We start from the raw sequence: 16,189 nt of genomic DNA on the forward strand, positions 1-16,189 counted from the left end.
AACCGCATGGCACGTTTGGGCTTGACTTTAGTTGTAGATGCCACCCTTGCCAGCCACAATGTGTTGATATCGTTTTGTACAGCTAGGAGGCTTTTCAGGATCCCTCGTGGATACCGTGATTTATGGGGTTAGCTTTTGATGGTGCTCCAAAGCAGACAACCCTTTCCTGCCCTTGCTTTGGATCGTCCTTGGCAGGACTGGGACCTTGCAGGCCGGCTGAATTTGGAAAAGGCCTCAGCTAACCAGGTGTATCATCTTCTGATTAAAGATCATCAATGGCTGCTTACTAAAGCTAATACTGTATGGGGTTTGCGTAAATCTCAGTCATAGTGGAAGGTAACTGTGATGGAGGGCTGGTTGAACAAGACACCTTTCAAATGCAAGGTCTTTCTTTGGAGGGTGATGATTGGTGGTCTTTCTCTTGCTTTAGCCCTTTCCAAGCGTCGAATCTCCAACAGCAATTGTTTCTTTTGCACCACCAGTGTGGAATAGGCCCGTCATCGATTTATTTCTTGCCCTCTTGCTAAGAAAATCTGGTCACTCTTGTCGGTAGTTTAGCGAGCAGTGGTTGGCTTCTCGTTAAGCCCTTTTGATTGGGTTTTTGCGCGGCTCAAATACCCCACACCGGCTCTGTCGCATATGAAGATCTTGTTTCACTTTCTTAGATACTGGGGCTGTTGGCACAATTGGACCATTCGGAATACTTTTCTTTTTGATTCAGCCTATAATATTCAGGGACATATTGCTAGGCTTAAAGGCCTTTTGCATTGGTAGATAGATCTCATTCGACACTCTAACTTACTCCCTCGGGAAGACTTACTTCCCTGGCATATGGCAATTTCCTTTGCGTCTTTGCCATGACTTTTTGTAACTCTTTTGTCGTTTACTACTTTAGAGAGAGAGAGAGATTTTACACATGATGGCTTAGAGCCATCGTGTATCTTGTAATCATGTAAACTTGTATCTATTTTTTCGTAATTAATACAATTACCTTTTACGAAAAAAAAAGAGAAAGAGAGAGAATCATTCATTCTTGTTGAAAAACACATTGTGAGGAGCTGGAGCAGCCATTGCGATCTGAGTTTCAGCCATTACCAACAGGCGTATGCAGATTTGGTGTAGCTGACAGCTGGACGAGATCCTAGGCAGCTGGGAAACAGCCTCAAGCTGAAGGTGTCAGCAGATTTTGGATCTCCAAGTGTAGGCGACAGCATTTATTGCTGTTGGGACAGGGCAGTATTGCATTTGACTGATTTTTTCAGTTGTTTCTTGTGTCAAAACTCTGAAATTTCTCTGTCCTCATCATTCTCTCTCATTCCTCAGCCATTGCATAGCCTTGCTTCATAGATCTCAGCATTTGGACCCTTGGAGGCTGAGGAATTTCAACTTTCTTTGTTGTAAACCTTAACTTATAGTAGAATTTGGGGTTGAGCAGTTGCTCGGGAAGCATGCCAAACATCAAAGACTCCAAGACCTGAATTATTCAGGGCGGAAGGTGATTTTCAGCTGAAATCAGGTGGAGGACAAGCCAGCCATTAAATTTGGGGCATTTCCACTCTTGTCGAAGTGGGTGAAGGTCAATTGATCGCCCAAAGGAAGGGGCAAATGAGATTGAAGATTAGCTGGTCACTTTGGATAGCAAAGCGAGTTTGAATTGGGAAGGGATTTGGGAGAATCCTAGTGTAAGTTAACTTTTACTTCAATAAAGCTAAAGAAATACCGAAAGGGGTGCCAGTTTTGGGGCCAATTGGGTGTCCATTGTCCAAAGATTAGTAGGTAAATTTGTATTTTTAGTTTTGCAGTAAATGCTTAGTGCTGTAATTAAGTTGTAATTAGGGAATTGCCACCCATCCACTGAAGGAAGGCTGGTTACAGTTGCCTTGGTATATGGATTCTGTTTTGGGAGTTCAGTAGCTTTGAGTTCATGTGTTCTCATTCTTTTGTCAATTCTTTGTGTTTACAATAGCTCTATCTTTTTGCTTATGTTTCTCCACATCATTGCGACATTGACTGCATGTGTAAAAACAGCTGTACCATCTCATTTTTGTGAAAGTACTAGGTCCTACATTAGACTTTGCATTTTGTAAAGCTATATTTTCCATGTTCTTTTGTGACAAGTTTACCTTGTATGAAGTTTGCTTCTGATAAGGGTACTTGGCTCTAGAGATCTTCAGAGCTTAACACTGTCCCAGTTTCAATCAATCCAAATTATTGGTGTCAATTCTAAGCCCCTGGTCTGTAAACAATGACATAGCACCTAGAGCTAAGCTGTGAACATTATGGATGCCCAAGAGCCCTACTGATAGTTTCTGATTCAGGTCCCTTTCTTTTATTTGGAAGATACTGAAGTGAATCTGATGAAAAAGCTCTCACATACTTATGAGCACTTGTAGGGTGTGTATCTAAGAAAGTTATATTTACCCATGTAAAGGTTGAGCAACCAATTCATTCCAAAGTTAGGTTTCTTGACATTATATGCTTGAATTAACTGCTTAATGTGCTGTGGTGCTCTGGCAGTCCTAAGCTTTTTTACTTTGTATTTAATACAGGGAAACAACTGCTCTGTGGATCTCTGTGTTTGTCCCGCCATCACAGCCTCCAGGAGTATATACTGGGGAAATCAGCATCAAAGCAGTGAAGGCTGATGCAAAGTAATAGTCTAGCCTGCAATGCCTCCTAGAGGTCAGTCTAAATAGGCTGATGTGTGATTTAGTCCAGTGTTAAAGCTGCAGCCTTGAGGCTTAGCTTAGTTTCTCTGCAAGCTATAGGGTATTCAGATGTAGAATATTACCTTTGATGCCAAGTGTGCTCTTTTGCAGTGTGACTCAATCTGAGGCAAGTCCTGGTGACAGAGAAGACTTGAAAAATACTTTGCAGAGCCTTATTTGTAGTATTGAGGCTTTTGAAGGCAAATCATTGGAAGAAATGGTGGGTGTATTCATTTGTTGAGTGTTTTACTGAATATTTTTTGGGGTTCATCTGATCTCTTCTGTTTCACCACAGGTTGCAGGGATTAAAGCTCTAAGAGCAGAGCTTAACAAGCTTCAAGAATCACCTTTGCTAGTAACAAGGGCAACAGAGAATGGTAGCATGGAAATTGATGAAGACACAGCAACCTGTGTTCCGGTTCGAGTGAAGCTGTCTGTGACAGTCTGGGACTTCATTTTGCCAATTACACCTTCTCTACCAGCTGTATTTGGTGTATCCATTCTGTACCAATTATTGTGTTGTTGATTTTAAGTTTTGTTAAAGATGGAGCCGCCCTTAACCAAATGTTAAAGGTCTCTGAAACTGTGATTGAGGATCGTTTTGGTTTAGAGCATGGGAGCAGTGCTTGGTTTGAGGCTTTGGATATGCATCACCAATGGCTAGTAAACTACAGAATTAGTCCTTTTTTCTGTAGATGGGGAGATAACATGCGCATTTTGACTTACACTTGCCCATGGCCTGGTAAGGACAGGAATGTCAATTGTCCTTAAAGATTGCAGACATCCTATTTTGCAACTGTGAAGGTAAAGAATGTGTTTCATCTTTCAGCTGATCATCCTAAGGCCGATGAGTATCACGCTGATCCAAGGCTGGCCGTCTATGCCGTTCCTTATACACCTATTTTATCAAGGTGGAATTTGTTTTGGTTCTTTGATGTCAAATTTTCAGGTTACTTATGGAAAGTGCTTGCTTATGTGTCCCTTCACAACAGGTCCTCCTTTCTGTCTTAAGTCATCTCATAATTGATTTTAGCATGTTACAAATCAATCCACAACATGATTTTTCATTTGGAGAGAAGAATGATTCTATCAATAAATTCCCTGGGACAAACTATCCCAAGGAAAAGTACAGCATAATTGTAGTATGGCAAATGGTTTAACTGATGTGCTTTTTCCTAAAATCCATGATTCATATCCCTTGACCTGCAATGCTGTGTTTGTGGCTTCCCATGCATATGATAGGTTGTATCGGGCAGTAGTGATCCATTAAATCTGCAGTAACATATAAGCATCTGCATTGCTGGAACTGTTTCATGTGAAATTATACTCGGGATTTGGAAGAATTTCAATGAGTACAACACAGACAGCTAGACTCCTTTGCATTTGGCTCCTCATGTTGATGCAACTCCATCATAGAAATACAAATGATACTGCACTTAGTGAAGTTACAACCACCATTATTGAACTACTACCACCTACATACTGAAAAGCCAACCTAAACTTGTGCTGTAAGAATCCAGAGGCTACAACTCTTTCTTTAAAATTTTAAAATGTAATGGTTTTGACCTTTGATCCTTAGGGTCCGATCAATGAAGTACTCAGGAACTGGTTCATAAGTGGAGACCTTCAATGCTCCTCCATTGCAAACGTTTGGAAAATGCACAATAGATTCAATTTCAGGCAATTGTGTGTAATAGATATCCTTCAATTATGCACAATCAAGAAAACCTTCATGTGGTTTCCTTCCTTACAAAGAGAACCAAAGAAGTGCAGTACCAAGCCCTCTTCACTCTAAGTAAATGCAAGATGCTAGTTTCTTGAAGGTTTTATAAATATGGGGTAGAGATTTTACTTGCAACACATTGGTATAAAGGCATTTGACTTGATCAAAGCAAAACAAGTGGAAAAAACTATAAAAATCATGTAGGGTTTTTTAGGTGGATGGTTGTGTGGATTATAACCTCCATGTGGTTCTTCCTTAAAAGAAGAGAGGTGCTAGATGTAAGTCAGTCCCCTCGAAGGTGGTGGAAATTAGGGAGGTTTCAAAAACATTATACTTGCAATTCAGAGATAAAAGGGTGTTTATCTTAAGGGAAGCAAATAAGGTGGAGAGAAACTCAAAAAACTCTAGTATGGGTGGTTTTTGTGATGGTTTTTTCTTGTTTAAACTGCAAGGCAAAAAGGAATTAAAGAAAAAACCTTGAAACCCAAACATACTACCCACCAAATTTTGATAGAGCATGCATCCCAGCCACCAGCTGGTCAGGGAAAATCAAGCCAGGGAAAACAGCCTCCAATGCGTGATCAAGAGTTGTAGCCCAGGTTGGTAGAACTACAGTGGAAGCATGTGGGAATTTGGAGCATGTGTTAGTTATTAGTTTGACCTAAAAAATGGAGATATGATTCATGTGTTTTTGTGCTTACCTGTATGAATAGTATGCATGTGCAAGTATGGATGAATGCCCAAGATAATCAAACGAGTAACCAAGCACATCATATGTTTATGTCTCTAAGCATATGTAATCATGGTCACATGCAATCTTATTTTGATGTGTGTGTGTATATATGTAGTCATGCATGTGTTTATGTATGTAGATGCATGGGTTTATGTATGTAGTCATGCATGCTTCTATTCTAAAATCTGTAGCTAGATGCATGCAAGGGGTTGGGTATAATAAACAGTATGTTCATAAAAATATATGATAGGACAGCTAATAGAGCAGCAGGATTCAGAAATACTCCTTGATGGTAAAAGTGAGAGAGTTTTTTTTGCATAGATCCTGATTCATTGGCTTGGTCATACAATGACTAAAATAGAATGTTGCTGCAAGTGCTTAAGTTTGTGTGAAGCTCTCTACGTCTTTGTTCACTTTGTTGGTTTGTAAATTTTGTAGTTCTGATGCTGCCAAAGACGCAGTAAAAAAAGAGTTGGAAATTTTGCGAACTAAACCGCATTGGAAAAAAGCATACTTCTACTTGTGGGATGAGGTTATGTGTTACATTCATTTCAGTTTCTGACACTACATAATGCTTCCATAAGTCTTTGTAGAAATTGGGCTGCTGCTTTTAGTAGTTGACGGTTGTTGTTTCTTTATTTTTTTTCTTCTCTTTTGATTTCAGCCTTTGAGTCTGCAGCAGTATGATATGATCCGTACAATGTCCGAAGATATAAGGTGTACTGCTCCAGATGCTCGAGTCTTGACAACTTATTATTGTGGTGAGCAATTCTCAAAGAATACTGTTCCCGAGCTGTGATTTTCCAGAGTCCTAGGCGGCTGTGCGTGTTGGTCTGAAGCTCAGTTTTTAGGGCCCAGAGACCTGATTAGTGTTGAATTGTAATGAAACTTTCGAACTTGCAACGCACAGCTGTGTCAAAAATAAAATTATTCTTAATGGGGGGCAAACTTGTTGAAGTTGTCATCTTTTAGGAAACTTAGTATATCTTGCAGTATTTCACTAGCATTCAACTCAAGTTCTCCCCACAGGTAATACGTGATAGGAGGGCCATGTGACAACTGATGAGGTTACATGGAATTCTGACTGCAAGTAGGGCCAGGCTTGCTGCCAGTCAGCCAGAGCAACAATACTCGGCCAGGTGGGGCCCAGGAGGCTGTTTAAGCCCAAATAGTTTCATTTCCTATCATGTGAAGTCCCAAGTAGCATGTATTTGTAGGGGCTATATGTGTCTATGTGTTTTCTCTGCAAGGTGTTTTGGAAGGTCAGTGGGCAACCTTGTAACAATATTTCAAGCAAGCACCAGTTTAACAAATGAGTGGATTATGTGATAATATGGCCGTATCAAGTTTTGTAACCTGTTACAAGAGTTTCACCAATTTGTAAAAATGTGTCCAGACAGGATTTCATTTTTTGAAAGACCTATTACCAAACAATCTGATTATACTTTCTTAGTATTTCATCATTTGCTCCAACATTGGCGACTGACTTGGATACATCTAGGTAGAAAAAAGATCACTTGGACTGTGACGGAGTAAGATGGAGCAACTGGTCACGGTATCCATGGGCAGCAGTTAGTGTAGCAGATAGCAAAGTCATAGGTGAACTGTGTAGGTGCCATGGGGCAGGACTGCTTGCAAAATCAGGCTACTTTGCAGAAGTAGCCAGCTTTATGTTTGTACCCCACATCCCTGATCCACATATATTCATACTTCATCATCCTTTGGGTGTAACAGTTCCAGCCTCCAATTAAACAACTAATGTGCCAATCTTCAGGTCTGGCCAAGATGGTTCTATTCAGAGATTTGTATGGACATGTACAAGTATCCTCTGTGTTGACTAGATACTCTCCAATCTTATTAGACCATGCTCTAGGTGCTTGCTTCAGCCCATAGAGCACTTTCTTTAACTTGCACACATATGTGGGATGCTCTAAATCTTCATAACCTGCTAGCTGCTGCATATACACCTCTTCTTATAATTCACCATGTAAGAATGCATTCTTGATATTCATTTGCTATAAATTCACACCTTTGGCTTTTGCCAAAGCAATCACACATCTAACAATTGCCATTCTAGCAACTGGACCAAATATCTCTTCATAATCTATGCTATATATTTGAGCATAGTCTTTTGTAACCAGCCTAGCCTTATACTTGCTAATTGAACCATTTGCATTATGCTTGGCACACTCAGTTATCCGTGGTCATGTGGCCTGTGTTCAAGGATTACTTTCATGTCAGATCTCTTCCATTGTTTCGGTAGATCTAGTCCTCCATGAAATGGCTGCTCTGTGGTTGGATATTGTTTGCTCTACTCCTATTATGCTGCCTATATGATAGTTATGTGCTATGTTTTGGTAGTCTTTTGGCTTGACTTGTGATTGTTGGGATTTTCATGGTTGGTTAGATGGCTTGATGTGATTTTTGGTATAAAACCCTTGTGTTGGGTATTTCACTTACGTCTCACTTACACCTATGCTCGCATAGGAGTGTCGGTGATCAGTAGGACACTCGGGTACTTTTTACTCTCGGTACGAGAGGTTTTTTCCCCTAGACTTATCGTCTTATTTCGTATGTGCTTATGTCACACACATATGGGCACTGATTCTGTTCGGGTGTGAACACCCCCTACAACCCTAAGGTTTAAGGGTTATACCTTGTACTTTTAGTCTATACTCTTTCATAGAAGAAGTTAGGCTCAGAGTTGTGGCTCCAGCTACTCCTCTTCCAGGAGGACGTGGACAACGGGCACCTCAGCTTGCTCTACTTTAGTCACTTCCCTAAAGATCAGTAGTTCAAAAAGCACGGGATACACGGGATGCATAGGCTTTGTTGCTGATTACATTGGCAGTTGAGCGGTCCATCATTCCGGTTTAAGGGTTGTACCTTGTACTTTTAGTCTATACTCTTTCATAGAAGAAGTTAGGCTCAGAGTTGTGGCTCCAACTACTCCTCTTCCAGGAGGATGTGGACGACGGGCACCTCAACTTGCTCTACTTTAGTCACTTGCCTAAAGATCAGCAGCTCAAAAAGCACGGGATACACGGGATGCACAGGCTTTGTTGCTGATTGCATTGGCAGTTGAGCGGTCCATCATTCCCCACATTCGTTCAACAGTTTCTTCATGAGAAACTTGGCTAACTTTGGAGTAGATGTTTGCAGGTAAGAATGAGACTTGCATCGCTTTATTAAAGAAAGAGCTAGAGACATTGAAAATGGATGAGGGTGATTCTATTCAAGATCACTTGAACAAAATTTAGGACTTGCGTGAGCAACTCATGAATGTTGTGAGTACTATTGCAATGCATAGATGATATCTTCTACATTGAACTCATTACCTCCTTCATTCTTGGCTTTTCATACGGCCTTAAACCTCACCATGAGAATTGCCACACAACCAATCACTTTTCTTCACTTAGTCAGTTTGCTTCTAGAAGAGAAGCAAATAAGAAGAAATAGTGGTGTGGATGTCATAGCCTCTGAGCAGGCTTGTACGGCTAGATAGAAGGGCAAAGGCAGCCAAGTAAAGAATGCTCCACAGAGCTCTAGGACTTCTGGCACTTCATAGGCAAGTAAAAAACAAGGGAGCACACAAGCCAAAAAGGGCAAATGCCATTATTGCAAGAAGCCAGACCACTACGTCACTGAGTATAGAAAGCGCATTGGCAAGGAGAAGAAGGATTCAGGAATGTTTGTTTTTGATGCTTCTTCCACTACTACTGAGTTCACGTCCTTTGTTGCAGACAGGGACTACTGCTTTTACACATGCAGTTATGACACTTCTTGGGCTGATCGAGCATTTAGCTCTACCGAGGATGCAGACACTTGGTTTTTAATAGTGGTGTTTCTAGGCATATTACATCTTGCAGAGATTTATTTGCTTCTATTGGTGCAGCTCCAGTTGACAAGTCTGTACAGTGTGTCAACAATGCATCATATCCTATTAGAGATATTGGGGATATTATGCTCACAGCCATTGATGGCTCTATTCTCTGCTTACAGGATGCTTTGTTTGTGCCAGGCATAAAGAAGAATCTGATCTCTATTTCTTCTTTGGTACGTTGTGGATTATTGTAGGTCACATTTGATGATGATAGATGTATGGTGAGAGACAAAGAACACATGACTTTGGTCTTGATTGGCACTTTATGTTATGGGTTATATGAGTTGGATGCTCTTTCAGTTGATCAATCAGTGTACTTGGCATCCACTCTTACTCCTGCTATGATACAGACAGAGTTATGGCATGCTCGGATGGGGCTCATCAACTTTGGTAGCTTGATGCTCTTACAGTGTACACAGATGCTAGATGGATTACCTCTTATGGAGAGACCTCTTGAGCACTTGTGCGAAAGATGTATTTTGGAAAAAATGCATCGGTTTTCGTTTCCCCGTGATGTTACTTTTAGAGCAAGAGCCAGGTTGCAGTTAGTGCATTTAGATGCCTGTGGGCCTATGCAAACAAAGTCATTGGGAGGATGTTACTATTTTGTGACTTTTATTGATGACTTTACACGATTTTGTTGGGTCTATTCTTTGGTAAAAAAGTCAAAAGTGTATGATGCATTCTTGGCTTTTGTTGCACTTGTTGGCAATCAATCTGGTTGTAAAATTAAGACTCTCTGTTCGGACCGAGGGGGGAATACATGTCCTCTATGCAGAATTCTTTTTTGAACCAGAAGAGCATTGTCCATCAGTACACTACTGCTTATACTCCACAGCAGAATGGGATTGCAGAGAGGAAAAATCGGTCACTCATGGAGATGGCCAGATGTATGCTGAAAGCAAAGAGCTTGCCACTCAGTTTTTGGATGGAAGCTGTCATGTGTGCTTGCCATGTTTTGAATAGATGCCCCACCAAAGTGTTAAAGAAAATTACACCTTTTGAGGTTTGGAACAGCCGGAAACCTTTTGTTGGACACTTTCATACCTTTGGGTGTCTTGCAGATGCACATATTCCACAAGTACTCAGAAAAAAGTTGGATAACAAGGCTGTCAAATGCATTTTTGTGGGATATAGTAGTGAAAGCAAAGATTGCAGACTGTATGATCTTGTCTCTAAAAAGGTATTTGTTAGTAGGGATGTACTATTTGGTGAAAAATTAGAATTGTCCCTTGCTGGTTTAGACACATATCAGACTATCCGTGATATATTTTAAGGACTGTTGCCCATTACATTTGGTGATTCAATTGGAGTTTTAGCAAGTAAACTCAATATTCAGTCAATTGCTCCTTCGAAAAATGCAGAGCCTCACAAGATGAGGTAGCCACTATAGATTGTTTCTTACTTGGCCATGAGATACATGAGCGGTCCAGAAAGAAACAATGTCCACTGGTAGTTTGCCTAGTGTTTGAATCACCAGCCCGATTTGAATCGCTTAAAGCCTGTAGGTGCAAGTCTCCTTAGGCCCTAGGAAATAATAATACATATGATTGAGTACCTTGCAAATCTTTGAAGATCTGCTTAAGAGCTTGCCAATGTATTGTCTGTGGGTTGTGCATAAGCCTGGGACGCTACAAATTGCATGTGAGGACACGTGTTGCAAAGGCACATAAGACAACCAACAACTTGTTGGTTGTAAATTGCAACATCAGACATATCTTCACCATTATACATGGACAACTTTAGCCCTGACTCCATAGGACTGCACATATGTTTGCAATCTTGCATATTAAACCTATGCAAAAGTTGTTCCACATTTTGCAATTGCGACACGATGATGCCATGCTGATTTTGGGTAAATAGAATTCCCAATAGTAGTTTAAGCAGCCCAATTTGACATAGCAGAAGCATGTTTCAATTCAGCCTTGGAATATGTAGTTTTATATGGTGAGTAGCTATCATCTACATATATAATGATCACTAGTAAGTCACCCCCTTCATTCTTAATGTAGAGAGGGGAAGTAGTTGGTCTATTTTTAAAGCCAATGCTGGCCAAGTAAGCATTGATCTTAGAGTACCATGCATGAGGAGCTTGTTTTAAATCATAAAGAGCTTTATGTAATTTGTAGACCATGTGCTCTTTGCCTTTCACCACAAACCTTGGAGGTTGTGACACAAAAACCTCTTTATGTAGGTTACCATTCAAGAATGCGGTCTTGATGTCAAATTGATGTACTTTCCAACCATAAGTTGCAGCCATACCAATGATATGCCTAATTGTACTCATACGGGATGTAGGAGCAAATGTCTCCTCATAATCTATGCCTTCCTTCTGTGCATAGCCTTTTGCTACCAAACATGTCTTGTACCTTGCACCCATAGCAATGACACGCCTAATTGTACTCATATGGGATGTAGGAGCAAATAAAGGGTCACTCCATAGAGGTCAAGATATCAAACTAAGGGTATACATCAATAGCCTATTGGTATATTGAGACATACAAAGGCATCAAACAAAGGGTGTGCATCGACTACCTAGTAGTATACCAGGGTCTACAAAGGCATTAAAACCACTTTAAACTTTTTTTAAAAAATAATAAAAGGAATTGTCAGATCTAATGCATTACAAAATAGACAACCTATCTTGAGCACTCATGGGTGTTGGTGAAAAAGAAAAGGTATGGGAAATATATGTATAGTGCTACCAAAGAGATTGATTAATTAGGAAGAGTGCCATGTGAGTTGTCATGAATATGGTGGATCTAGAGTCGACCACTCTTTGACCAAAAAGGGATAAATATGCATAGATGCATGTTTACAAGTATATTATGTCAATGCATGGGGTAATGCAAAGGGCAATATAATACTTCATGCTCAAGAAAAATGCAATGCAATGGTGCCACTTGGATAGTGCCTTCCTAGGGGAATTGCTCACTTGTCCAAGTCCTCTTTTACAATAATAATTTGCTAGAATTGGTCAATTATGGATAGTGCCCATTGTAATTTGTGTGGTGTGGACACTTGTTAAGTGTCAAAGTATAGTGTGTCTAGGACTTTAAAAGTAGTGACACTAGACTCTAGGGTTAAATTAACTCTAGTTGAATTAGGGATAGGCCTAACTTACTTAAGGCCTATTGTACTTTCATTGTATCATTTTAGCACTTCCATCTTTTGAGTGTGGAATTACTGCCTACTCTTGCTCATTGTCTTGTGTTAATACGCACTCTCCTTCATTTGCAACAATTGGTATCAAAGCTAGACATGTGGGTTCCCACGCAAAGTTCACATAGATGACAAAGGAAAAGGAGTTGTTTTGGAGGGACAAGTTGCTATTTTCCAAGAGAAGCTGCTATTTTAGAGGAGCTGTTACAGTTTTCGGTCTTGTATGTAGCCATGCACACACAGCCTCTCTCACCCTTGCACGTGATATTTTCAGTACCCTAAATTTTGAATGTGGGGGTTTTCAAAAGTTTTTGTGCAATTTCTCATCCATCTTGTCTCATCCCCAATTTCAAAGAAATTTTCAATGTCTCATACTTAGTGCCAAGATTTTTGGGGATTTTCGATCAACTTTGTCATTTTTTTTGAGGAAATTTGGGGCTTTTGCTTGATTCGAGCTCCCATGCGTGAATCTCCACCAAAATTGCCAACGTTGTGCAATTTCTTCAAAATCGGTGTGAGAAATTTGAGGTTTTGTGATTTTTGGGTCCGATGGGCATCCTGAGGTGAAGTCCAGTTGCTGATTGCTATCTATGCACATCTCAAGGTGACATTACACCGAATTCTAAGGTTGTAAGTATAAAATCTCTTTTATTTCTTGGAATTTTGCTGAGAAGATTTGGGGATTTTGCTTAGCCACATGCGAAGGCAGCAAAGAGGCGTAGTAACATCATTCAATTGTTGTTTGGATCCAATCTGGCAGAAAAATTTCTATGAATTTGGGGATTTACAACATTAAATTGTCGAAAGTGACTTTTCGGGCACATATTTCAAGATACAGCAGTGTTTGCTGTTCTAAACAGTTTTGGCATACTTTTCAAGGCATTTACAAGCAGATTTTGCTTTGAAACAGTTTTGGATAGTTTTGTGATTGCATAATCTATCTTGTGTGGGGATGTCGGGGTACTCGTATGAGTACATTTTGCACTTCAGCTTGGAAGCATTTGGTTGTAGTCTGTGCACTTTATTGCAGCAATTGCTCAAGAAGGTCATAGTGACCAAAGCAACATTTTGGGAGTCCTCACTCGGGAGGATAAATTGGATGGCACCAACTACTTCTTGTGGAGTTTCATAGTGCGGAGTCCGCTTGTTGCCAAGGGTCTTTGGGATTTTGTGATTGGTGATTTAGCTAGACCAGAAGGGTTTGCACCTTGGATGACTCAAAGAGGGGCTAGAGGACAGCAAGCTGCCCGTGTTGCTGTCCACATTTCTCCTACAGAAGTACAAAGGTAATGGGACTCTAAGGATGCACTTGCCTTATCTTCGATTGCTCTTTCAGTCTCAAGAGAGCAATTATACCTCATATTTGGTCATGCAAGACCTCAAAGGAAGCTTGGGATATCCTTGAGTAGCAGGCAATGAGGCTAGAATTTCTTACTTGAGAAGAGAATTGGCAAATGCACACATGGATGAGGGTGATGCTATGACATATCACCTTACTTACATTTAGGATTTGAGAGAGTAGCTGTTGAATATTGATGAGGTGATGACCGATGAGGAGATGATGAACATCACCTTGAACTCTCTTCCAGATTATAGAGGCATCTAGGTTGTATCTCACTGTGAGCAATCATTAAACCAGTTTGGACATCAAGCGCCTTGATTTTTCTTGTAGTAAAAAAGGCCACTCACCCCAATTGGCAAAGCTTTTGGACAGATAAAAGATTCACCCCAAGCTGGGGGACATAGTGCATATCATCTAGCGGAGTGAGATCCAAGCCATTCTCAGTATCAACTACCCTTGATTTTTGTGGTTGGTGTTGGGTTTGACTCACGCCTATGCTCATAGAGGAGTGTCAGTGATCCTCAGTAGGACGCTAGGGCACCTTTTACTCTCCTTACAAGAGGTTTTGTCCCCCAGATTTATTCTCTTTTTTTTAATGTGCCTATGTTACATAGTTTGGGCACTTATCGTGTTTTACACCTTTCGGGTGTGAACACACTTTAGCAACCCTAAGGTCTAAGGGTTGTACTTTGTACTTGCACATGGCACTCTTGAGATTATTGCATTGGGAGTTGTCTTCACTCTCACACTCTCTTCATTGTCAACTGTACTCTCAGCTGAGCTTTGATCTCTATGCATCCTCTCACCTCTCACCCCTCACATTTGGTGTTAGTGCAGACAGAGCCACTAGTTGAGCCGCCACCTCCAGTGTCAGCAGCTCCAGCACCACCAGCTGAGCTCTCTGGCTATTGACGATGAGCTAGTCAGCTCCAAGGCAGGGCCTCTGCTTCAGCCCGCTAGTCCAGCTCCCTGCACAGAGCTGTTGCCCCAGGTGCTGCTAGTCCAGCTCCCTGCACCTCCTATAAGGCACACACCTCTTGGTCAGCTCCCACCCCTGGAACCAGGTTTTGGCCAGCAGTGCCCTGCTATCCCTGCACTTCCACCTCCTGTGCCAGCCTGACTGCGCCCGCCACAGTCCCTGGTGCAACCTGCCTGCGCTTCTTCCCTACTCGTCACAAGTTTGACTGCACCTCTAGCAGTCCTGTGTGTCCCTGCGAGTCCTTCAGCCGCTTATCTGGCTCAACCAGCCAAGTGTCACCAGCAGTCTGCCAACTCCATCTGGTCCTGTAGCAGCGCCTCTTGCTCAGCCACCTGCGCCAGCCACCTTTGTTCCTCTCTGCCAGGTCCACTAGCCTGGTCCAGTTTTCTTCAGCAAGAATCAGTGGTAAAAAGGGAAAAGTTTTTCAAAATTTTCATTTTTAAATTCAGATTTGATCTTTTGGAAGGGGCTTTGCTCGGGCAGCATATCTCTTTTTGTGCAAGTGTTGGGGACACATTTATTGCAGAGATTTTGTGAATTTCGGGTCAGAAATTTGGGGCTTTTGATGTCAGCTTAGACATTGTCAAATGTACATTAGTGATAGTCTATAATAGACTGAATTTGTGCATTTTGGGGCAAGAAATTTTGGGGCTTTTGCATTTTTTTGTGCTACTGAGCACTGTTTGTACCTTGGACAGCGTGTATATCAAACAATTTTTGACGGAGTGTGACTAGATTTGCTAATTATAGCAGGGTGCTAATTTGGAAATTCTCAGATTTCCAGGTTGGTCCAGCTTGAAGTATTGCTGTTGTGCTCTTTGATTAGTGACATTTACCATGGGCAATAAGGGAGGTGATGTATTCATATATGTGTCCAAGGAAGATAGGTTGGATGGTAACAACTATCTCTATGGTCTTTTATGATGAAAAATGTGCTGATTGCAAAGAATCTTTGGGATTACGTCAGCGGTGAAGAAGTTTGGTCTGGAGTTATGGCTCCTGTCACACTTCCTCTAGGAGGACGTGGACAAAGGCCTACTCAGCCCGCTCTAGCTCAGCCACTTCCCCAAAGATCAACAGCACAAAAGGCTTGGGACACACAGGACGGTCAGGCATTGTTACTGATTGCATTGGCAATTTAGCGTATATCATCCTCCACATTTGGTCTACAACTTCTTCACAAGAAGCATGGCTAACCCTTGAGAAGATGTTTATTGAAAAAAATGAGATACACATCTCTTTCTTGAAGAAAGAGCTCGAGACTGTGAAGATGGATGAAGGTGATTCTATGCAGGATCATCTCAATAAAATTCAGGACTTGCGTGAGCAGCTAATGAATGTAGATGATTACTATTTGGATGCGCAATTGAACTCTACTACTGTGAATTCATTGCTGCCCTCTTATTTGGCCTTTCATATGGCCTTGAATGTCACTATGAGGGTTTTTCCATAGCCACTTACTTTTCTTCAGGCGGTTAGTTTGGTCTTAGAGGAAGAGCAAACAAGAAAGAACAGTGGGGTCGATGTTATAGCTTCTGAGCAGGCTTTTATGGCAACGCAAAAGGGCAAGGGCAGCCAAGATAAAAATGCTCCGCAGATTTCTGGGACTTTAGGTACTTCACAGAGCAGCAAGAAATAGAGGGGCATGCAAGCCGAGAT

General features: G+C 41.2%; 1 protein-coding gene across 1 annotated transcript in view; it reads left to right on the top strand.

Moving 5' to 3' along the window:
* Positions 1-16,189, top strand: part of LOC148022594 (alpha-1,6-mannosyl-glycoprotein 2-beta-N-acetylglucosaminyltransferase) — a 112,467-nt gene that overhangs the window by 76,123 nt on the left and 20,155 nt on the right. Inside the window, exons 5-11 of the mRNA XM_087695550.1 lie at positions 2,550-2,651; positions 2,820-2,928; positions 3,004-3,201; positions 3,282-3,450; positions 3,538-3,619; positions 5,603-5,696; positions 5,829-5,925. Coding sequence (XP_087551676.1) covers positions 2,550-2,651; positions 2,820-2,928; positions 3,004-3,201; positions 3,282-3,450; positions 3,538-3,619; positions 5,603-5,696; positions 5,829-5,925 — 851 coding nt within the window. The remainder of the gene's footprint in view (positions 1-2,549; positions 2,652-2,819; positions 2,929-3,003; positions 3,202-3,281; positions 3,451-3,537; positions 3,620-5,602; positions 5,697-5,828; positions 5,926-16,189) is intronic.

Source organism: Lygodium microphyllum, chromosome 16 (assembly GCF_053477565.2).
Source record: "Lygodium microphyllum isolate KBCC chromosome 16, Lygodium_microphyllum_v1.1.10, whole genome shotgun sequence".
NCBI lineage: Eukaryota > Viridiplantae > Streptophyta > Polypodiopsida > Schizaeales > Lygodiaceae > Lygodium > Lygodium microphyllum.